This window comes from Bidens hawaiensis, unplaced genomic scaffold (assembly GCF_021521415.1).
Source record: "Bidens hawaiensis isolate Kalapana, Puna unplaced genomic scaffold, B.hawaiensis_p1.1 tig00000458_1, whole genome shotgun sequence".
NCBI lineage: Eukaryota > Viridiplantae > Streptophyta > Magnoliopsida > Asterales > Asteraceae > Bidens > Bidens hawaiensis.
Window position 1 is genome coordinate 1836678 of NW_027491030.1, and position 23274 is coordinate 1859951.

Consider the following 23274-nt stretch of genomic DNA (forward strand, 5'->3'; position numbering starts at 1 on the left):
AGTCGATTAATCTTCAACCGATCAACAACGTAAACAACATGAGCTGCAATTCGATTATAGATGTAAAACAAACCACGATTGATCGTCCAAAATTAACATAATTGTTACCGATTTACAAAATTCTAATCAACCGACATAAAATTACCTAAATAGTTAAAACTATTTTCAACAACGGGGCACTGAGATGCATTGTATAATGGGTAATGCGAACTTCTATCATAAAGATCACAAAACAAAAAGTAGAATCTTTATAATCTATGGGTATGTGTTCTTGAATATTTATCATGTGAAACGATATCATTTAATATATATAAACCCACCAATCACAATTAGCATAATAACTTAACATTAAACTCTAAAAGGAAATCTTATATGATATGCCAATTTCGATGTTAAAGCCCTAAAATGCAAAATTGGACTCCAATTAGTTTGACCGGACATTTGATTTCCCCAGAGTTTCAATTTTTACTAACACCCACAAATGGGATTTGAATGTTGGAGTGGAGTGGAGTGGTGACGACATAGGTGACCAGGGTTGGTAGGCGACGACTATGAGAGGGACGACGATCGGTAGGAGGCGACAACGACGGTGAGTGGTGACGAAGAAAGGTGAGGGAGGCAAAGTGAGTGGTGAATGGTGAGGGATGGATGCAAAGTGATCGGAAAGGTTTGATATAAAAGCAAAAAAAGCCTTTATTACCTCTCAAGCAAAACACTATTAATAAGAGGGACACATTTTGTCATGCAAGAAAACTACATGGACTCAACCAGCTCATTTTTCTTTGGAGGGACTTAATGTGGTCCCGCCCTCACACCATACAAACGCAAATTGCAAATCCCCTGAGAAAACAATAACGTAAAAAGTAGGACTAATAAGAAGAATATTTTCAAATCAAATTATTATCAGTCAACTATGAAAAGACCGTAGAAAGATGGGACTACTAAAACTCATTTTCCTTAATAAAATTGTTTAAAAAATATTAATTTGCATAACTAAACACATGGAAACAATTACATAAGTAAACACAAGTTATTTGCTACCAAACCAAGCAGTCATCTCAATTGGTTAAATCGGAATCTCGAATATTTACGGGATCCAAAGTCCAAAGCTAACAGAAATAAAACAGACTCCTACTCCCACCAACAAATTAAAGTCAAGTCTGTTTTAAGTCAGAAAAAGTCAACAGTGCAATTGCTGAGTGTTCCACCAATCACAACTCACCTTCTCTCTCTATATATACATACACACACACATTTATATCTATATCTATAATCTATACATACATCCACTTCCTCCAAATCTTCTCTCTCTTAAATTCTGTTCACGAAAAACAAACTCAACTCAACGTCTCATTCACAACTATTCCAATCTGTTAGGTTTAATTGAAGGTTAACGTAAACTGATAAATTGAATAGAGATCGGTGAGATTTGAGAACAAATGGAGCAGAAGCACATTTTGCTGTCGGCATTGAGCGTTGGAGTAGGTGTAGGTGTTGGAATCGGAGTTAATAAGTGGAGTACCGGCGGCCTTGACGACGCTGTTACGGCGGCGCAAATTGAACACGAGCTGTTACGGATTGTTGTTGACGGTAAAGATGAGAAGGATACGCTCAAGGAGTTTCCGTATTATCTCAGGTATAATACGTTATGTTAATCGGCTGGTTTTTATTATTATTATTATTATTATTATTATTATTATTATTATATCTTCAGATTTCAAATATATACGATTAAGCTGCTTATAATTTGTTAGAATCCTTTGAATGATTGGATTACTTTTTTTTTCACCTATTTTCATGAAAATGAACATTTACTTTTCTTTGTTTTTAATTTTCTCTTGGGCGAGAATAGTCCATAATATTTTTCTGACATGGCACAAAATTTCTCTCTAGGGCGAGAATTTGCCTTGTTATCTCGTTGACTTGGCGAGAATGAAATTAAATATTATTATTATTATTATTTTATTTTTGGGTGAGAATTTTAGTTTTTTTCCCCTCCATGTCATCGAGAATTGGACATTTGGCAATATGCTATTGGTGAAATAAACTTGTAAAATGATGGAGTCGAGAATGTTTGGGATTGAGTTTGAAAAATGTTTATTGGTTTTCCTAAAGCCATTTAAAAAAGCGGATTTGGGGCTTTTGTAAAACTGCTTTTTAACACTTTCAAAAAGTTAAAATAAAAAAAAATTGTGATTTCCAAACACAAACTCAATCACAAACATGCTCTCTATATATTCATTTTTGTTAAAATGCTTGGTAAGTGGTTAGATTGGTGATTCTTCCTTATTTTGTTAGATTTTAGTTACGGATGTGCAATTTGTGTGTGAGAGAGAATCACGTTTAATATTATGATTATTATCGATTAGACCGGATTTGTAACGGAATTTGGTAACTGTTTCATCTAGTTGTGACGTCTTCATGAACTTGACTGTAATTGTGATGAATATCTCATGTGATTATGTATGTAATATACTAGGACAATAAGTTTGAAGTGACAGTTGAGTGTACTACAAGCCATGTGCTGTATGCTTTCTCATAAACGTTAAATATCATAATCAGCAAATAAGCGTCTGTTGGTAACATGCAATTTGTCTGTGAATGAAAGAGAATTGTTACTGCAAATAATTCGTTGTTTGGATCGTTTGATAAATGTATGATTTAATTCGATTTCAATTACGAATGTGATATATTTGTTTCTGAAAGATAGAGAATCTCGTTTGATTTTATTGGTTTTGGCAAAATCATGAACATCGTAGATTTTTGGCAGAATTTTGGACTACAAGTCAAGGACTGAGATCGAGACTAAATTTTTTTTAGAGTTATTGTTCTTACTTTTATGTTTCTTTTGTCTTTTTATGTTTTTCTTTTCGGTCTAAGTTTCATGTTTCCTTCCGCTCCGACTGCAGGGTGTATTGGAATATATTATTCTTTATAGTTTATTAATATGAGCCCACGGGCCAATTTAGGTTTCTAAGGCTTCCTAGTATCTCTATATATTGTAATCATTTATTGAACGGAATGTATCAATATAGTATTTTACCATCTTACAATTTATAACTGTCCCTTCTGGTCGTGACATTTTTACAGTTTGTATTCAGTATCTGATAAAATAGTACTTTATCATCATTTTCTCGAATTTCACTGTAATTCTGATAAATATCTAGTGTGATTGTATAATATATGAAGTCAATAAGTTTAAAGTGACACTGACAACTGAGTGTACTACAAGCCATGTGCTGTGGTGTACTTTCTCTAAACGTTAATTCAAATTTTCTTTTGGATTAATCTCATAATTGAGAAATAAGCTCCTCTTGGTAAGCTGTCACCATTTGAAATTTGAGATTAGAAGGTTCTGAGAGTGGCACAAGTTGTAAATTTGAAAACAAAAGCAAGCAATTGGTAGTTATTAGTTATTCATGGATTGTATTTCATATAATCACTTTTTAAAGTAGTTTAGAATTCAACCTTTAAAGTTTGATGTATTTCTTGTACCAAACTAACAATTCAACCTTCCTTTTTGGTTGTTAAATGTATGCCAGTGAACGAACACGGTGGTTATTAACGAGTGCTGCCTATGTTCATTTGAAACACTTGGATGTTTCTAAGTATACCAGAAATCTTTCACCTGCAAGCAGGGCTATATTACTCTCAGGACCTGCTGGTAAGTCACATTTTCACAGTATTTGAATGTTATAACTCAATTATTGTTTGGTTAAACTTATTGTGTTCATCTTGTGAAGAATTTTATCATCAAAAGCTTGCAAAGGCTCTGTCACATGACTTTGAAGCAAAGCTGCTAATCTTAGACATTGGAAGCTTTTCCATAAAGGTACTTTACCCACAGATGCAGACTACTTTTTTCAAGCTGATGTACTAATGTTTTGACATTTACCCACAGATGCAAAGCAAGTATGGTACTAAGAAAGACTCTGTAAGTGAAATATGGTCATTGCTATTTAGTGATTTTTACTGAACATGAATATGTTATAAAGTTTTATGTATATATAGTCTGTTAAAAGGTCCATCTCTGACATGGCATTGGAGCGAGTGTCGAGTTTACTTGGATCGTTCACTATGGCAAAGGAAGATGGTGGAGGTATGTACATAATGTATTGAAAGATATTTATCAAATATTAAAAATAAAAGAATGATTGATTGATATTTGTTTGTATGTTGTAGAACATGCATGTTCATCATGGTGACACTCACCAAACTTACTTTAGTAGAATTGTGTACTTCAATTCTTCATCATGTTAAGCATGCATAGTTTCCAAATAAGTGGTTGGCCCTATTTGTTGATACTCATTGAATGGCTATGTACAAATGCTTTTTAGTTAAATTAATTATAATTTTGTCCAAAAGGTTCTAGTGATGCTCATATCAACTATTCTGAAAAATATTAATCAATAATCTTTTACTTATTCTGGTTTTCAACTTCGTATGATATGATTGTCGACACTTTCAGGAGCTTCAAGTAAGCAAAGCAGTGACACAGCTTCCAAATCCAGGTATGGTTCGCACATCAACATCAACATCAACATCATCTGAATATCTGGATCATAAAACATTCTTTTGGCCATAGTGGTTAAACATGAATTTCATTATAAATCTTGCAGGAACACAGAAGCCATTAATCATCCTCTAAAGCATCATAAGAATGCCTCTGTTTCTTCTGATGCAGGTTCCATCAGTTCCCTCTGCCCTTCTTCAAATTCAGGTTTCTATTCTCAGCTTCCATTATGTCAATAACAAAAATGGCTGTTGTTGTTATAGTTATTGATACCATGAAAGATAAGGTCATTATGCAAGTCGACTGAAAGTCATTTATGCATGAAACCTTGACATACATATCAAGCTAACACGTATAACCGAACAATATGTTCATTAATTTATATGTTGTTCATCTGTTGAATTATGTTTACTCTTATTAGCTTCTCTCAAGCGCGTGAGCAGCTGCCCTTTCGATGAGCGAGATTTTTTGCAGGCATTATACAAGGTAAGTTCCAATAATATCTAGAAAATTCCCACAATAATAACGTTTAAGTGAAGGATTTATTACACCAAAATGTAACTTATTTTCACCTTTCCTTCATTGTATGTAAGAAAAAAAGTCATTTTCCGTTATTTTAAGTTAGAAAAATGCTGCTTTTCTTTACGTACAACATTACATTTTTCTGTCACTAACCTTAAATTAATCACATCCCTATAAATGTATCTATACACTCGCAGGTTTTGGTCTCTTTTTCTGAAACAAGTGGCATCATTCTCTACATAAAAGATGTAGAGCGGTTTCTTCAATCCCCACGAACATATCAATTATTTGAAAAAATGTTGAAAAAACTATCTGGGTCAACATTAGTTCTTGGTTCCCGGATGTTGGACTCAGATGATGAATTGACTAAAGTCAACGACAAAATTGCTTCTTTATTTCCTTACAATATTGATATAAAACCTCCTGAAGATGAGTGTCATCTTATAAACTGGAAAGCACAATTAGAAGAGCAAATGAAAGACATCCAATTTCAAGATAACAAAAATCATATTGCTGAAGTGTTAGCAGCTAACGACCTCGAGTGTGACGATTTGGGTTCAATTTGCCACGCGGACACGATGTTTATCAGTAATTATATAGAGGAAATAGTGGTTTCTGCCCTTTCCCATCACTTGATGAGTGACAAAAATCCAGAATACCGAAATGGAAAGCTCGTTATTTCATCTACCAGGTACATACAAATCAGACAATATTTTTGTATTAGGATTCTTAACATATTTGTTATATGATCAATGATGTTTGATTACTGATCCTTGCTGTTTTTCAGTTTGTCACATGGATTGAACATCTTCCAAGAGGGATATGGTGGAAAAGATACTCTAAAGCTGGAAACAAATGCTGACTCATCAAAGGTTGGTTGCAGTTAGTGTTTTGTTGCATATGGTTAAATTGGGCCTAGTCCCGGGTTGGGTCAAAGAAAGTCAACCCCAGTTTTTGGTGAAACCAGTTTGGGCTCCAACCCGTTTTTTCTTTCTTTCATCCTTTTTTTTTCTCTTTTGGTGTGTGGAAAGAGGATCGGTTGTAACCGGTTTGAAACTGTGTCTTAACCAGGTCGGTTCAGGCTTAATCAGTCTCAAAGTATAGGGTTGCAAACCGATTTCAACCCTACGGTTCGTTTGGGGTTCAAACTTCAAACCAGTTTCAAATTCGGGTTTGGTGTCCTAGCCGGTTTTTTATGCACCTGTGTGGTAAAATGAACGTGTTAGATAATGGGTCAATATGTTACAAACGACTAATTTTTTAGTCTGCAGTGACGCGTCTAGTTGGGTTGACCCATAATTTTCATTATTTTCTATTAATAATTAACAACCAATGCATTGGTTGTGACAAAAAAATATACTTTTATAAACCATAATAATAGAAGTTTTCCGATAAATCAATGTAGAAGGTTATACTGTATTAGAATTACACTTCCGATTTTGACCCATTTTGTTAGTATAAAGTCATCAATTAACCAAATTCAACATGGTCAACGTGTTAATAAGTCAAAATCATTAGTTAGTTAAGAGTGCAGGGGCCATTCAGTCATTCTGCAAAGTTATGGTGTTTTAAGTAGAGATTGAAGATGTTCCTAAATCTGGGGGGCTATTTGTGACAAATTGGAACTGAGGTTGTTAATAGTTCGTTGGCCTCATCAATTTGGGCGTTTAGGGTTTAGATAGTCGTCGAGTTCAATTCGCATTAATAGTTCTTGTAATTTGTTTCCAATTTTACTCTTATGTAACTTCGTTTCAATCATAATTCAATAATAATAATCATTTGATTCCGATTATACATTTAGTAATTCTCTGGTGTTCATCAACACATTTTGACTCGTGTAGGGATCAGATGGGGATGAAAATGCCGCATCAAAATCCGATAACAAAAACGAGACAGTAAAACCAGCTCCTACAAAGACGGTATATCCTTTTGTGTTACTTTCTTTTAATCAATTTCTCCCAACTAATTCCAAAACAAAAATTGTTAACCACTTGAAACAGGAGGTCCCGGATAACGAATTTGAAAAACGCATACGACCAGAAGTTATTCCTGCCAGCGAGATTGGTGTAACATTCTCTGACATCGGAGCACTAGACGAAATAAAAGAATCCCTCCAAGAACTAGTAATGCTCCCTCTCAAAAGACCAGACCTTTTCAACGACGGTCTTCTAAAACCCTGCCGTGGAATATTATTATTCGGCCCTCCAGGCACCGGTAAAACCATGCTGGCAAAAGCAATAGCAAACGACGCTGGAGCAAGTTTTATAAACGTATCGATGTCAACTATCACGTCTAAATGGTTTGGAGAAGATGAGAAGAATGTGAGGGCTTTGTTCTCACTGGCTGCGAAAGTGTCTCCAACTATAATATTTGTGGATGAGGTTGATAGTATGCTGGGTCAAAGAACTAGAGTTGGAGAACATGAGGCGATGAGGAAGATAAAGAATGAGTTTATGTCGCATTGGGATGGGTTGTTGACGAAGCCTGGTGAACGGATTCTGGTTCTTGCTGCTACGAATCGGCCATTTGATCTTGATGAAGCCATCATTAGACGGTTTGAACGCAGGTATGTTCATAAAAATATGGGCATTAGTGACATTACCATTACATGAGTACATAACACGTTTAACACGATTAAATATAAACAGTTCAATAGTACAACAGACGTGGTATTTTAACACAATTAGTAACAAAGTTAATGAATAATAAGAGATTAATAAACATGATTAATAAAAGGTTATAGATAATTACAATTTGTGAAATCTTAAAAATCAATATGTAATATTTTGACTATTTAGAAAGTTATAATACTAAGTTGTTAGTAAACGTGTCTTTAATGTGTCATGTTGACTTTTAACACAATTACTGACAACAACCGACGGTTTTGTTTTATGATTTTTTGTTAAAACTGAACTTTGGGTTTTGCATGTAATTAAAACCGAAAAAACCAAGCTGAACCGAATTTTTGGATTTTCAATTTTTATTTTGAATTTATAAGTAATTTATAATAATTTATTAACAGTTTAACCTGATATTTTATGCCGAATGTACAATAATCAATTAAATATTAATTAACAAAAAGACTTAGGCCCAAATTTATTATGCTGGCCCGATTTTTTCTCCAGGCCAAAAATTTTCAAGCCGAAATGGCAAATCATGAAACACCAAAACAGAACCAAACCGAAACACAAAGCTTTTCACATACCGAAATTTTGGTTTTTGGTTCAGTTTGAGTATAAAAAACTAACTTTTAACCTTGTCATTTTAAAACGTGCATACCCCTACATATAGGTTAGGTGGGTTAAACCCATTTAAACACATTTTTAACCTTGTGATTAATATGTCGATTCGTTTATGACCCGAATCCGTTTATATCGTATTGTTGTGCATTTGATGTACAGAATCATGGTGGGTCTACCTTCTGTGGAAAGCAGAGAAACGATCTTGAAAACGCTCCTTGCGAAAGAAAAGGTAGAAGACTTGGACTTCAAGGAGCTTGCAGTAATGACAGAAGGATATAGTGGAAGCGATCTTAAGGTGTGTTTTAGTTCATATTCTATATATAGAACCATGAGAACCACATAAACACCATGTAAAAGTGATTATTATGTGGTTCTCTGTATATATAAAACTGGCAAGAAGTATTGGCATTAACTACCGAAACAGAATTTGTGTGTAACAGCAGCTTATCGACCGGTGAGAGAGCTAATGCAGCAAGAGAAGCAAAAAGATGTTGTAAGTTGTTCTTTTTTTATATATACAATCATTTTTTTCCAAATTTTATGTTCTTAATAAATGTATTTCCGTTTCAGAAAAAGAAAGGAAGCGATGAAGAAGAGAGCGAAAGCGTTATTAAACTGAGACCTTTAAACATGGAAGATATGAGGCAGGCAAAGAATCAGGTAAACTTTATTTCAAAATGTTTGACTTTCGGTTCGACTTTAATTAGTCAAATATGATATGATATGATATGTGACGAGTTTATTTGGAAAATGGTGACAGGTGGCAGCGAGTTTTGCGGGAGAGGGATGTGTAATGGGTGAGCTGAAACAGTGGAATGAGTTATATGGTGAAGGAGGTTCAAGAAAGAAAGAACAGTTGACTTACTTCCTATAAGTGGTTGTAATGCCTACTGGTTTGTTATTGTCGGGGTTGAAATGTGAAATGTAACATAATTATGTTATGTCTACTGGTTTGGTTTTGTTATGTAATACATCTAGACAGTGAATTGGGGATTGGAACTTGTTAAATCATGATTTATTGTAATTATATGGTTTGATTTTTAAAAGCCGAACTTAACATAATTATGGGTGCTGAACTTAAAATAACCATAGGTGAAATGTAAACCTAATGGGTAGATTCGTTATACTACATAGGCGAACAGTGGCAGCAATGTTGTGGTAAGGCGGTTTGAGATTGGTGTCGTGGTGGTGGCTGGGAAGCGGCTAGTAAGTGACGCAACAGCAGAGGGGTGGTGCTCACCCATTTTTAAGCTATCAAATTTTGTAACGTGTTGTATAATCTTAGTAAACTCAGATAAGTCTAAAAGCAGTTGTATTCTTGTATAATTATAACATCCTTGAATAAGCCCCATATTCTAACACCTAAATTGGCACATTTTGCAACGAATTAAACACAATCGTATATCATCGTGCCATTTTTCAACTAGAATTTTCTTTTTTTTGCTTAACACGCAGAACCCTTCCCAGAATCGGTTCTTTTAGGACCTACCAAGGCTAAGGCAAAGGACATGCTATTTGGGTACATCTATGGCTGCTACTCTTTTTTTTATGCAATTAGTTTTATTCATCACACTAGTCTAGTAGTTAAGGTACGCTCATGCTCATAGATTAGCCGAACCAAGCTCGGCTTAGGTTGTAAACGACCAATTTAAGTAGCCTTATTCGTAAATGAGCTGAAATTAAGAGTGTTTTTAAGCAAGTTGCAAGCCATTACTTATTTAAACATATGTACACTTAACATTGACAAGCAAGCATTAATTAAAATCAGTTATTGGATTATAAATTATAATATTAATTTATTGTTTTTATAAAGTGACTAATAGACTAGCCAAATGTATCCAACACTCAAAACAATTATACAAAGAAAAGATTCAAGCCAAGCAAAGCCGGCTCACTGTAAACAAGGCGATTTTGAGCAACTTTTTTAAAAGCATTTTTCAAGTTTCAAGCATGCTTCAAGCTACGAACTTTTAGAACAGCCGTACGCAGGTTTTATACCTTGATTTGGCCACTTGTTTTAAAAAGATCACAAATAGCAATATACGAACAAAACTCCCTTAAACAAAACAAAATTATATCCCTTCATTAATAACCAGTATAAAAGGGGATTCAAATGTCTAAAACATCATCACATGACTACCAAACACGTTTAAATTAACACTGATTCACCAAAACATATCAGCAAACCAATGAAATAAACAGCTATTAGTTTATAAAACATAAAAAACAAGTCGAAAACAGCAACCTGTCACAATCACCTGCCCCTAGTAGCCTAGTAGTTGATCATCTTCAAGCAAACTTATGTTTCAATGCCCCGACAGGAATCTTGCTCAAAACCTTAACATTAAAAACCGCATACTGCTTCTTGATCTCAGCCTCCGCTTTCTCAGCAAAGGCATCAACTTTGTCTTCATATCTATCATATAGATAAGGAACCGTGTGCAGCAACACAAAGACTGAAAGAAAAATACACATGGTTCATAACAACAATAATATATAAATGCAAATGTTTACAAAAGGAAAATAAATAAAGATTCTTACTTGTGTATATCAAGGTCAAGAAATTCCAGCAGCTTCCTAGAATAGATAGAGCCCATAAACCAGCAATCACCTAACAGAAGTAGCCAATTTATCAAAGGCAAAAACATATCATAATATAACATAAACAAAAAAAATAGGCATACAGCAAGAAACTTCTTCAAATCTTTGCCCGAAGCAACATTTCTAAGAATCGCTAAAGCTTGGTTGATTTCAGTCCTGAAAGCAGAAGCCACAGCGAGAACAATATCTTCTGGGAGAGCAACTTCGGGAAATCGAGGAGCGGACCTAATAATAAGATGGAGGTCACATAAAAACAGAAACATGTTTATTAATACAATAAGATTAACAGAAACTGTACTCTGTGGTAGCTTACTTGTTGATAAAGCTGGCTGCATTAGACCACAAGAAAAGACCCGCCAGAACGAGTATTAGAGTATGGCATACTAGCGTAAGCAAATGATACTCAACCAGCTCAAAAAAAACCCAAATTAAAGTGGCAAATCCAAGAACACCAGCAGATACCTTCTTGTTCTTCCATAGAAAAATATCAGCAGCTGTCATAAAACATTATAAATATATAAGATATAACATAACAACATAAAAGCTTCTCATCTATGACACATCAAAAAAGTTTAATCTAACTTTCATAAACTATTAAAACAAGCTGAAGTTGAACTACCACACCTAAGTAAATCAGTATGTTCAGCTGACTTAATAGTTCAATTTTGACAGCTTACAGTTTAAATGTTTAACAAAGTTTTAGAGCTTGAAACTTTACATTCAAACTTATCACAAAAACAAACCATATCTTTTATCACTTTATAAAATTAAAAACAATCTAACATGTTTGAATAAAATAGAAAAACAGCTCAAATTCAAATTCAAAAACCTAGCACATCTGAGAACATTGTATAAACATATACGCATTATAGAAATAAACATTATGTTACAAACTGACAAACAGCAAAAATTCAAAATGCACACCCTGAAAACATTATGTTACAAACTGACAATAAATCAAGTCTACACCTTTAAAAACTAAATCAATAAACTTCTATGAACACATTTGAATCAACAGATCAATACACAGTTAGCACACACTACCAGTCCAAATGCATAATCAAACTACAACTATTTCAGATCTACATCACAGTAAACCTAGACTATCGGTATAGATCAAACACTACAGATCTCATTAATCAACCAATCTACAACTTCCACACAAATCAAAACATGTAATTACTATTACTATTATTATTATTAATATTATTAATATTATACCTTTACCGCCACCTAACACCTTATGCACAGGCCTCTCTCTTCCAAACATCCGATAAATCTTCTCCTTAACTTCTTCCACCGGCGAACTACTACTCTTCTTCTCCTTCTTCACTTGATTATCAGAATCCGAATCATCCTTGTGAAACGTCTCGGCGATCTTCTCCTTCACAGACTCAACGAACGTTGACTCGTGCTCGTTCTCATGCTTATGCTCGTGTTCTCCGGCGACGTTATCGGCCATTGTTTAGATCGGAATCGGCGCCGGAAATCGAGATAAAAAATAGTACTAAACTGTTTGAATAAAATTCGGTTTGTGTTTGTGTGAAGGAGTGTGTGTGTGTGTGTATAAAATCTTTAGGTTTGGGGACGAAGCTTAGGTTCGGGTTTGCCGAAGCTGAGGTTGCTTTACACGGGAATCGATGAGAGACAAAAGGAGGAGCGGGAAGTCCGTTTGAATTGACGACGTTAGGGTTGTTGATGGGCCGTCATGGTTATGTTTTGTAATAGGCTTTAAAGCTCGAAAATTGACTATGATACCGGACAATTAATCCAAGATCCATAGACAATTCAAAACTCACCACACATTTGACTTGTCCAATTCTATCATAATATCATAGTCATATAGCATGCTTAACATAAAAAACGACATGAGATTTTGCATACGTATTCACATATATGTATAGATGATAAAGAGAATTAATTGTACCATCATATAAAGATAAGTGTGGCACTTTAGGTAAAAAAAAATGAACACAAAGGTATGAGTTTTTCATTATGACCTAAATGAAAGTAGGAGTCTTGCATCAACAAATCATCATATATAATCAAACAACTTATTCAAATTCAAACCTTACATTGTTTTCTTTATCCTTCTGTCCACATGATAGATATTCATTTATAAGGAGTGGATTACCACAAATATCAGCAAGCTCATATTGGATGCATTGATTGTTGATGAGAGAACTTCACAGTTAAACATGTTTGAGTAGGAGTGGTCCACAATTGGTGACCTCTAGTGAAGTTTATTGTCGGGAAAACAAAAACAAAACTTTGAGCTCCTTCATAACTAAAAACGGACAATATTAGTCGATACAAGTTGTCAGATTTACATATATTTTGACCGCGTGTTTTTATGTGAGATCAAACAGAGGAGGGGTGTATGCCATGGATGATAAAACCACCATCAACTATATTTCTTTGGGAAAGAAAACGAAACTAAGGTGGTTGGTATGTCAACCTTGACGAACAAACACACATATCCCTTTATGCTTTGGTATATCCTTTGTAATCAGAAATAATATACTTTTGAACCAGATTTATAAATTGGCCCATAAATAGGCCCACTATGATATATAAACACACACATATCCATAAATAGGCCCACTATCATAAAACTTCTTATGTAACTTGCATTTAAAAACTCGATAGTTCACAAGATACAACATATTGAGCCATAACATATTGAGCTAGAATGCCAAGATACAAACATAATAGTATAAACTTGTAATGCCAATTGCGGTGACATTAAAGTCTGACCAAGTCAAAATTTTAAGACCTTTTTTGTAAACCGAGGAGAAGCAGGTTGGTGAAGACTTAGTGAAGACTTTAGTTAGAAGAATATTTTAATCAAGAAGTATAAAATTTATATTATTGTATAAATTATGTACTTGTTTGTATTTTTATTTATTTGATAATTGAATTCAATTAATAGATACTGTCATTTAAATATTGCATGATAGTAACCTTGAGAGCTGTGATAATCAGTTCGCGCCCCGGCATTTCCGCCGTAGGTTGAGGTGTGACACAAACATATACCCCCCCCCCCCCCTTCTCTCTTTCACTTTGCAGGCACTTTACTTCTGCCCCTCCATTCACTTTTATTTATTTTTTTATTTCTTTTACTATATTGATACTGATAGTTCTTGAATGAGTCGTGTTCGAATTCATTCATTTAACCTTAACTAAAAAGGCATACAGAGAAAGATTGTTAACAAACATGTTCTCTTGTTCATGTTTGTTCGTAAAGAAAATGAACATGTACTTGTTCGTTCGTCCAAGTTGATGGTCGGTTTAGTTTTAAAATTTGAATCAGGTGGTGAGTTGATGCATGGTGAGACAATTAGTATTGCTAATAAATAATAAATTTGTGTACAAAGTTATGTAATGTATGAAAAAATAAACGAAACACACATAAATGAATGTCTTTGAACATGATACGCGTCATGTGGTTATATACGTTCATTTAATTAAATTAGCATGATTTTATTCATGTTTGTTTACTTTATTTATTAAACGAATGTAAACAAACTTTTTGCCGAGCAATTTAATTAATTTTTATGACACTCCATTATAGCCGGATGAGAGTATTGATCATCTGAATTAGTTTCTATTATAATTATTCTTGATTAAAAGGAGTTTAATTTTTTCATTATTGCTTCTTATTGTGTTATTCTTTCCTGAAGGGACTTTGGCCCGAGATCAGTGGTAAAGTTTTTTCTTTTCCTAGATAAAAAAAATGTTTTTTAAACCCCACGTTTATTACTTTTGACCTAAAATAACTCAGCTGACCAAAGTACAAATCATTACTTCTAATCCAACATATAGAGACAGAAGTGTATATAATGTTCTGATTTTGTTTACTATTCTATTAGCCTTTTCTTTTTTTGAAACTCGTAACTGATGTAAATAGTGAGACGAATTTTTTTCAGAAAGAGTTAGGATACACAGTTGTCTGTTCTTTTAAAGTAGGTACCCTGTTCTTTTAAAGTAGGTACCCCTCACGCTTTGTTTGAGAAAGCTCGGTTTGAAAAAACTCTGTTAGAGAAAATTATATAGAAAGTCATTGTTAATTTATTAAATTGTGTGTAGCGTTAACGAATGTGTCAAAGTTAATATTATTAAAATTCAATATTGTTACTTTTAAAGCAAAGAAAATACACTAAAGAATAACCAATCTTAATATAATAAAGGGTTGATGCCAGTTTCAATTGATAAATTGACTGATAACGATACCACATTTCATATTTTCATCATATTTGTTCTTAATGGTCCGTAAATAAAAGATCGCAGGAAAAACGTCTTTGGTCGTAAAACTCACGGTGTTTCAAACCACTTAACATTTTCATCCCAAACATCTTTATAGCATTGGATCAGACATTTAGAAACATTTTTTTAGTAAAAGCCCCAATTACTAAGGTTGCCGAAACCTTAAAACCATGGTCGAAATACGTTGGTGGTGCTCAAGTTAGTTGGTGATGAGTCAGTTGGTGGTTGTGGCGGTGTTAAAATGGTGTTCATGTTGAGTTTCCCCACAAAATACTTGGCGCTAGGATTCTGTTAGTCATGGACTGTTAAAAACAAACACGTTAAAAATGGTATCATCAATTCGTTAGTTAAAACCGATAAAAACCAAAATATGATAAGTGATTAATATAAACTAACGTACGAATTTAATAATATGTAAACAATAACCAAATTTAAATTATTTTTGTATTTAAAAAGAGATACGTGTCGTCACAATACAGGTTACAAACATTACACACATATTTTATTAAAAACTAGTTATTCGAAATCCGAAACCAAAACTGGGAGAAAGTGTTAAATGTTCGTACATAGCATGTAGCCGTAGGGAGGAATCACATGCTCGTCATCCATTACCTCCAAATCCACCCATTTATATACACCCACCACCACTCAAATCACTTCACACTCTTCTTACCAAAAACCACTTAAATAAAAACCAATTCTCCTTTCACTCTGGCTTTCCTCACAATGGACTTTTTCAGCTTACTCAAATTCTGGAGATCCACCGGCAGCCGAAGTGACTTCGATTCCACCATCGACGACGACGAAGAGTCGTTCTTCGACTTAGTTTTCACTAACTCTCGCAACGAGGACGACTGCGAGTGCCCAAATTTTAACGACTCAAGGTTGAGCTTCCGGTTCTCATCACCAGATGAGGTGTATTTAAACAACAAGAGAAACATTTTCTCTTTTGACTCACCTAACACCAAATCGCCTCGCTACCCACTCCTACCGGTTCATCATAATAATAATAATAATCAAAAACCGGAAGCAGAAGATGATGCAACAGAACAAGTTGTTAAAATAGGAGCGTTGTTGACACGTGACAACAGTTTAAGATGCAAGTTAGCAAACGAGAAGCTAATGGAAGCAGATTTAACGCCGTCGAAGCGGTTCTCAAAGGACGTTATTAGCAAGTACTTGAACCGGATGAAGCCGTCGTCGTACGGCAAGGCTTCGATGCTTTCGAAGAAGCGTGTTGAGAAGTCGAGATTATCGGAGAAGTCTATTACTCCGTCTTCGTCTCCGGCGTCGTCGGTTTTCTCACCGAAACGCGGCGGCGGAGGCGGGGCGGTGTTTCGAGAGGTACGTAAGCATTTAGGCAAGAGCCGGTCGGTGTCGGCGATATTGCAAACTCCGGCGAGAAAAAGTGATGATTCTGAGTTGCTGCAGGATGGAATCCGAGGGGCGATTCTTCATTGTAAGAGATCTTATAACAATAACAACTCGTTATCTAGATCTGGAAGTGCTCCGTCTAACGAACTGCAACGGAATTCTGTTAGAGGAGAAGATGAAGATGACTTTTGAAACAGAATTTGGCGGGAAGTTGTCTTAACTAATTTGTGTAATTAGAATGATGATTAGATCTCAGTTTGTAGTAGTAGTCCATGTGAAATACGCGCAATGGTAGTAGCTCGTAGCTCGGAACTCTCTCTCTCTCTCTCTCTCACACACACACACTTCTCACCGGCCATATTCCTAACATTAACTAACACAAGTTCCGGCTAGTAGCTCGGAACTGACGACCACCAAACACCGCACCGCCACCATATATAACAGCATCCATGTTAATTTCTCTCTATCTCATAAGCTCCAACTATGGCTGACAATTCGTGTCTTTACAGGTTTAACAGGTAAGAGGCGACGCGCGTAACACAAATATCAAACTTGAATACTACTCGTTTAACTACTTTATATGTCATGACTATAAGACAGTTTTAAGTTTTGTATACCAATAAGAGATAATGAGGGAGTCTAATCTAGTAATTTCAATTATTTAAGAAAATAAAAAATTTACATACTGCACTTTTTTGCTTAACAGGTCTTATCGTGTATTTAACAGGTACCCAATTGCCAGCCCTAGCTCCAACGGCTCTTTTTGATCCACCCAATGCCCAACGGCTCTTTAGAGCCCCGCGAACCGGTCCGGCCCTGCCTTCTGCGTCCACGCAATAGGGGTAGTGGTGTGCGTGGCTACCACGTCGTCCGCGCCCAACCATCCACGCCCCACTACCCTCAGGCTAAGACCTTTTGTGGTGGGGCGCTATGGAGGCCCATGGGGGGGGGGCTCCTCACAGTGCGCTGGTGAACTTGTTTTTTTGGTCTTGATTTCCCCACTACCTATTATTCAACGGCTCTTTTATTTTTATTTATAAAAAACAGTTTTATTTTTTATATAACATGGTCTTTTACAAAAAAGTAGTCGAAACATACTGTTTTTTTTAAACGCATCTTCTAGCTTTCCTTTTAGCTTTGATGGAATTTATTCCACACAAAAAAGTCTTGAAAAGACGCAGCTTGACATGAAATGTTGAAAGAATAACCACAAACGTACATCAAAATTATTGTATCAAAATGATCAATAATTAACAAATGACCATTAACTGCAGTATCAAAAGAATAAACAACTAAGTAATATATTCATATTAATATGAAGAATAATATCGATTGATCGAGAAACACCTTTGAAGTTACTTTATTCTCTAATTAAACTTTACCAATCATAATATTCGGTGCCACCAATTTTTCATCAAATCAACCTTTACCTCTATATATATTCACACCACACAACATAACAATAAATCATTCAACCCATCACAGTTTGCTAAGCGTCATGAATGAGCCTAAATATGCCTATCCTTATCCCGCTCAAGGTACAACTAGTTTTTACTATTTTTGATTGTTTATTTATTTGTTTAACTTGCAAGTTTCAACAGATATATAATAATTGTATTAAACAGGCGGAGGATATTATCAACGGCCGCCAGTGATGGCTCCTCCGCAATACGCCGCACCTCCTCCTAGAAGAGAACCTGGTTTCCTTGAAGGCTGGTAATGTCTCATGATAACATTTGTTACAGCTATTTTATCTTAGCAGTTTGGCATGGTAGAACTGTTTTTTTTATCTGATCCAAACACTATATTAAGCGATGAATATGATCTTGATGCAGTCTGGCGGCTCTGTGTTGCTGTTGTCTTCTTGATGAGTGCTGTTGTGACCCAACCATCATTTTCTACTAATAATATGTGGCTACTTATATGTTACCATCAATATAAGTTATGGTGTATGTTCCTTTATTTGTATATGAAACTTAAAATTGTCTAAAAGTCATGTCATATAAAGTAGTTAAACGAGTCGTATTCATGTTTGATACTTTTGTTAAGCGCGTCGCTTCTAACCTGTTAAACATGTTAAGATACGAATTGTCAGCCCTAATGTTCATGTTGTTTTAGGGTTCCTGGTCATGTTTTGATTGTGGTTGGTTACTTGATTTCTAAATCTGGATTGATAACTCTTCATTTGAATGGGAAACATTGAGATTAACAATTGTGGTGCAATATCTCAACGTAATTTTGAGAAGATTTAACACAATAAAAGATTTTCGTGTAGTTACAAGAAAAAGATTATCACAAGTGACTTTTCACCTTGAGATGGCGCGTCGATAATCACCAACCGAAATTAAAAGAAAAATGGCTAATTAAAAAAATGGTCGGTAATTCTTGATTATGGATTACCGATTTTTCGGTAAGGGTAGTTGACGATAGGTGTGTGTTTTCCCGATTTATCACTAATTTTTAGCCAATCAGTGATTTAAATGGTCGTTTAAAATGTTCATATATGTGGTAACACGTGTTTGCTCTATACGGTAAGTCACCATAATGACAAGAATTCATCTTTAATAATCTCTTCTAAACATATAAATATAAGACCATGTGTAGTGAGACGTTTTCCACCCATAAGCCCCCAAAGCGCCGGAACCCCCCCTCCCCCCGGGGTGTTTGAGAGGGGGGACACTTCCTACACAGCCTAAGTGGGGGGAAATTGTGGAATGTGATTGGTGGGTTTGCTTTTTTGTTTATTTTGATAATAAAATAATAATAGAGTAATGATTTAAATGAGCTCCATCCACTACACCTATTTTAACCAAAAAACCCCTATGTTGACGTGACGTCACATCTCGCACAATGCCCACACGAGGGATCCTTCCACTACACATGGTCTAAGAAAGTAAGGAGCGAGTGAAGGGCAGGTAACCGAGGAACATGATCGTCAAGGTTTGGATGAGGGCCGGGTACGTCATTCGTGTGACTTGCGATGGGTTGTCTAGCTCGAGCCACTTGGACATCGGCTGCCAAATCATTAACTATTTGTATGAATAACATTTGATCACTCTCCAAATCGTCTCTTGAACATTTTTCATCATATATGAGCCTCTTGACAAAGTAATCTTCAAGTAGACGTTTGTCACCGTCTTCACTATTTTTGTTGATGACAACTATTATTGACATGGGTGTAGAATGTTGGCTTTATTTGGTTAGAGCAATGGTTGCAGTGGACACAATCGTGCGCACAACAGACGACACTGGTAGAAGATGAGAAGTCTATGATTGAGCGGAAATATATTTTTTTTCTTTTTGTTAAATGGAGACGTTTCTTTTGGTGTGAAAAAACAGAATATGTGCATATGTAACTATAAAGTTTGTTAAATTATTTTTATTTAAATATTGAACGGTCATATAACGGTATATTTTGTATTTTAAGATAAAGAAAATATTATCAAAACCAGGTTTTGAGATGCATGGCGACAAAAGTGGGGAGGGGCAGTGTTCCTTAGGTGCATTGCGGTGTTCATACCTCTTAGTCTAAGTGTTAGTATTTGACGTGTTAAAAGAAGGGATACATACAAAGGTTTTCTTATTTGTGTAAGTGTAAGAATGATTTTGAACAATTTGATAAAAGTAAAATGGTTTAGATTAAGCGGTGAGACGTAAAAGAAGGTTGGATGAAACTCATAATGATAATGATAATGATAGTGATAGTGATAGTGATAGTGATAATGATAATGATAATGATAATGATAATAATAGTAGTAAGGGTTAAGTTATAAGAAGATTAGTTTTTGTAATAAGGATAATAAATAATCTTATCCATTCAATTTAGACTTGAACGGTTGATATTAGATTAAAGAGAAAATCAAGTGTAAAATAAGGGTAAGAGCATGATAGGGATAACACATTTATTGACTTTCTCTCTCCACATGTAAAGCATATTTCAAATTCCCTCATTATTTTAAAATGTCAATAATTTTTTTATACGACATCTTTTATAAAAAAACAATTTCACCTTAATAACGAGTGTTTTTTATTTTTTATGTGAGTACCATATTGATATATATATATATAAAATTCGTAGGTTTTTTTACAAATTATGTTTTACCAAAATTGTGTTTTACAAAAGGGGCAATTTCATAGAATAATAACCAAGTGTCAAAAGTGTTTCAATTAGGTCATTCAACTTTAAAAGTGTTCCAATTAGATCACTTAACTTTCATAATTTATAAAATTAAAGGTTTTAACATATTTTTTAGCGTTTGTCTTTTTTTGTTTCACATGGGAAATGCTTTTATCTTTTTTTAATGTTGACGTTGAGTGGCGACGTGAATTTTGTTTCTTATTTTTGAATTTTAATATAATTAACGTTTTTTAATTTTTTTTAAAATATAACTACATATATTGCAAATTTCCACCCCCACATCTTATCCTCCATTTCTTTATTAACGCACAAAAAAAATCGATGAGGCTCGATTTGAAGATTTAGTGACCCGATTTGAGAAAAATATGCAAGAGTGACATAATTGGAACACTTTTGAGAGTTGATTATTATTCTATGATATATTCCCTTTACAAAATTATGTTATACAATTGTGTTTTATTTTTCATAGTGTTTTTTACATTTTGTTTTTTACATTGTGTTATTTTATTATGTTTTTCATTGTGTTTTTGTGACTGTGTTTTTATTTTCATAGTGTTTTTGCCATTGTGTTTTTCCATAGTGTTTTCCATTGTGTTTTTTCCGGTGACCATTTTCGGTTGATCATTTCCGGAAAAATTTTTCGGCGAATTTTCGGTAAATTTTTCGGCGATTTTTCCGGTGAAATTTTCCGGGGATTGTTTACCGGTGACTTTCCGACGAATTTTCCGGCAAAACTTTCCGGCGAAATTTCCGGCAAGGTGGTGGCGGTGGGCGGTGTGGTTGTAGGAGATGAGTAAAAATTTAAATGGGTTTTTAAGATTAATTAAGTGGGTTTTTGAAATTAAATTAAATATGTTTTAAATATTAAGGTAAGACCAAGCGTAGTCGTTGAGTTATATGAGCGTTTTGGGTTATAACGCCGGGGGCACACTCCCCCCCCCCCCGGGCGTTTTGGCTTTTTTTTTTCCTTGCGTTTTGTACATAACGCGCATGGAAGGCAAAAGAAAAATAATAAAATAATAAAGTTATGGCTTTATGAAGGCTTTATGACTACACTCTATTTTTGTATAAAACCATAACTCTGACTGGGCGCCACGTGTCGCATAACGCCTGGGTGTGGGTCTTTATGACTACACATGGTCTAATAGACCAAAATACCCTTATTCCTACCTTTCTTATAAAATCAAACTTCTTATTTTGAAAAAACACACACCATTGTAATTGACTTTTTGTTGAATATAGTCAAGTTCTCCAAATTTTTTACCTTTTATATCAGTTAAGTGTTACGTAACTATATAACCTAATACGTGATTATATAACCTCGTAAATAACTAATTAATATATGGCCGTTTACGCCTATAAATTGTGGTATACATGTGATACGCAATTACAAATATATTTTACATGATTATCTAACATGTTACGTAGTTCCATTTATAGACATTTATATCCCAATTCCCATAACTGAAATACATTTGCGACATTTTAGTGGGTTCCTAGTTCCTAATTTCCTATGCTTTGCAGCATATTTACCATTTGTACAGGAATTGTGTAATCATACATATTAGTATATTTATTTGGGTAATCATTGCATTTGATCACTAAGTTCTTATTATTACTGATAGAGACCGATTCGAGATGGTCAATCTCCCAATAGACCCGTAGAGTGGGTTAGGCTCCAAGAACAAAAGAGAAGAAGAGAAACCAAACTTGAGACAAATTTTCTTATTATTTTTCTTCTTAAATCGATTACAATTTATAGGAAAAAAAACATATAAAATAAGAAAAGATAAACAATAAAGAAACCTAGTTATAATATGATAAGGAAACTAAATAATAGATATACTTAATTAATATATTAAACATAATTAATATAAATATATTGTATCAATTACCTACCGTCGATAAAGAAGTGAGGAGATAGCTAGTGAAAAAAAAATAATACATTGAATGAAGGCATATGGTATCAAGGAAACCATAGCCCTTGATTCTTGCTGGATCCTGTCGTAATGTCTTCAACCTTTCTTCATTCCTCCCTCCTTATTAACTTTTGACTTTAGTTTGCTTTTTCTCCACATTCCATAGTTCATATATACGTCCTTTTCCCCACTAGAGATCTTACCATAAGTTGGTCGGATAGCATGAACGGATGTGTTACTCGAACTCTTATCGATTAATCCGGTTCATCTAAAAGACTGAAACCATCTTATTTATATACGACGGCACATTAGCTTGTAATTGTATCGAGAAAACATGTTCTATGGTTACCACTTCGGACCTTTCCATGACTTTTATATATGCCGTGTTATGTTAGTGTTTGTATCTCTGTTTTTGCATCTAGCATCTTGATAGGTTACCCAACAAAACCCGTCGTTAAAGTGTTTATTAAGAAAAATTCAAACTTAAAGTGGTTGAGGTGAGAACCAAAAGACTTAGTTTATAGAAGGGGAGGTTTTGGGTTCAACTCTCTCTTATGACAAAAAAGAATAGAGGGTTTCAAGTTGGGTTAGGGGGTTTTCTCACCTATGATGGGTTTCCTCTTAAGGGATGAATATAGATGATCGGGTGGGTCAGTGGTCCGTCAGTGATCCAAATGGCTGTTAAAAATATCGATTATT

General features: G+C 34.6%; 3 protein-coding genes across 9 annotated transcripts; 2 read left to right on the top strand and 1 right to left on the bottom strand.

Moving 5' to 3' along the window:
* Positions 1-1409: 1409 nt before the first annotated feature.
* Positions 1410-9326, top strand: LOC143627890 (uncharacterized). 7 transcript variants are annotated; one of them, XR_013152663.1, is made up of 16 exons: positions 1410-1636; positions 3543-3664; positions 3744-3832; positions 3902-3934; positions 4012-4099; positions 4469-4511; positions 4620-4720; positions 4935-4999; positions 5233-5726; positions 5823-5907; positions 6877-6954; positions 7036-7601; positions 8437-8572; positions 8718-8767; positions 8848-8937; positions 9038-9050. XR_013152663.1 is itself a non-coding variant. In XM_077097623.1 (16 exons), the coding sequence occupies exons 1-16, from the start codon at positions 1440-1442 to the stop codon at positions 9149-9151; spliced, it is 2370 nt and encodes a 789-aa protein (XP_076953738.1). In that variant the 5' UTR covers positions 1410-1439; the 3' UTR covers positions 9152-9319. The 7 variants fall into 7 exon arrangements, 5 of the variants coding, with proteins under 5 accessions (XP_076953738.1, XP_076953730.1, XP_076953723.1 ...); XR_013152665.1 differs by having other exon boundaries at positions 8721-8767; XM_077097623.1 differs by having other exon boundaries at positions 8702-8770; positions 9038-9319.
* Positions 9327-10366: 1040 nt separating this feature from the next.
* Positions 10367-12383, bottom strand: LOC143627933 (reticulon-like protein B4). The gene is made up of 5 exons (XM_077097644.1): positions 12100-12383; positions 11192-11372; positions 10962-11103; positions 10819-10888; positions 10367-10733 (listed from the first exon to the last, which is right to left on the bottom strand). Exons 1-5 carry the CDS (start codon positions 12338-12340, stop codon positions 10567-10569), a joined length of 801 nt encoding a protein of 266 aa, XP_076953759.1. The 5' UTR covers positions 12341-12383; the 3' UTR covers positions 10367-10566.
* A 3487-nt stretch (positions 12384-15870) lies between these two features.
* On the top strand, positions 15871-16710 carry LOC143625404 (uncharacterized). Its single transcript, XM_077095741.1, has one exon. The coding sequence runs from the start codon at positions 15871-15873 to the stop codon at positions 16708-16710; it is 840 nt and encodes a 279-aa protein (XP_076951856.1).
* The last annotated feature ends 6564 nt before the right edge of the window (positions 16711-23274 follow it).

Excerpts from the sequence above, each read along its gene's own strand:
- LOC143627933 (XM_077097644.1), bottom strand. The coding sequence starts at position 12,340 with ATGGCCGATAACGTCGCCGGAGAACACGAGCATAAGCATGAGAACGAG. Across the intron at positions 10,889-10,961 it reads ATTTGAAGAAGTTTCTTGCT|GTGATTGCTGGTTTATGGGC; the intron begins GTATGCCTATTT and ends TACTTCTGTTAG. Across the intron at positions 10,734-10,818 it reads CTTGACCTTGATATACACAA|TCTTTGTGTTGCTGCACACG; the intron begins GTAAGAATCTTT and ends TTTTTCTTTCAG.
- LOC143625404 (XM_077095741.1), top strand. The coding sequence starts at position 15,871 with ATGGACTTTTTCAGCTTACTCAAATTCTGGAGATCCACCGGCAGCCGA.
- LOC143627890 (XM_077097608.1), top strand. The coding sequence starts at position 1,440 with ATGGAGCAGAAGCACATTTTGCTGTCGGCATTGAGCGTTGGAGTAGGT. Across the intron at positions 3,665-3,743 it reads ATTACTCTCAGGACCTGCTG|AATTTTATCATCAAAAGCTT; the intron begins GTAAGTCACATT and ends CATCTTGTGAAG. Across the intron at positions 5,727-5,822 it reads CTCGTTATTTCATCTACCAG|TTTGTCACATGGATTGAACA; the intron begins GTACATACAAAT and ends GCTGTTTTTCAG.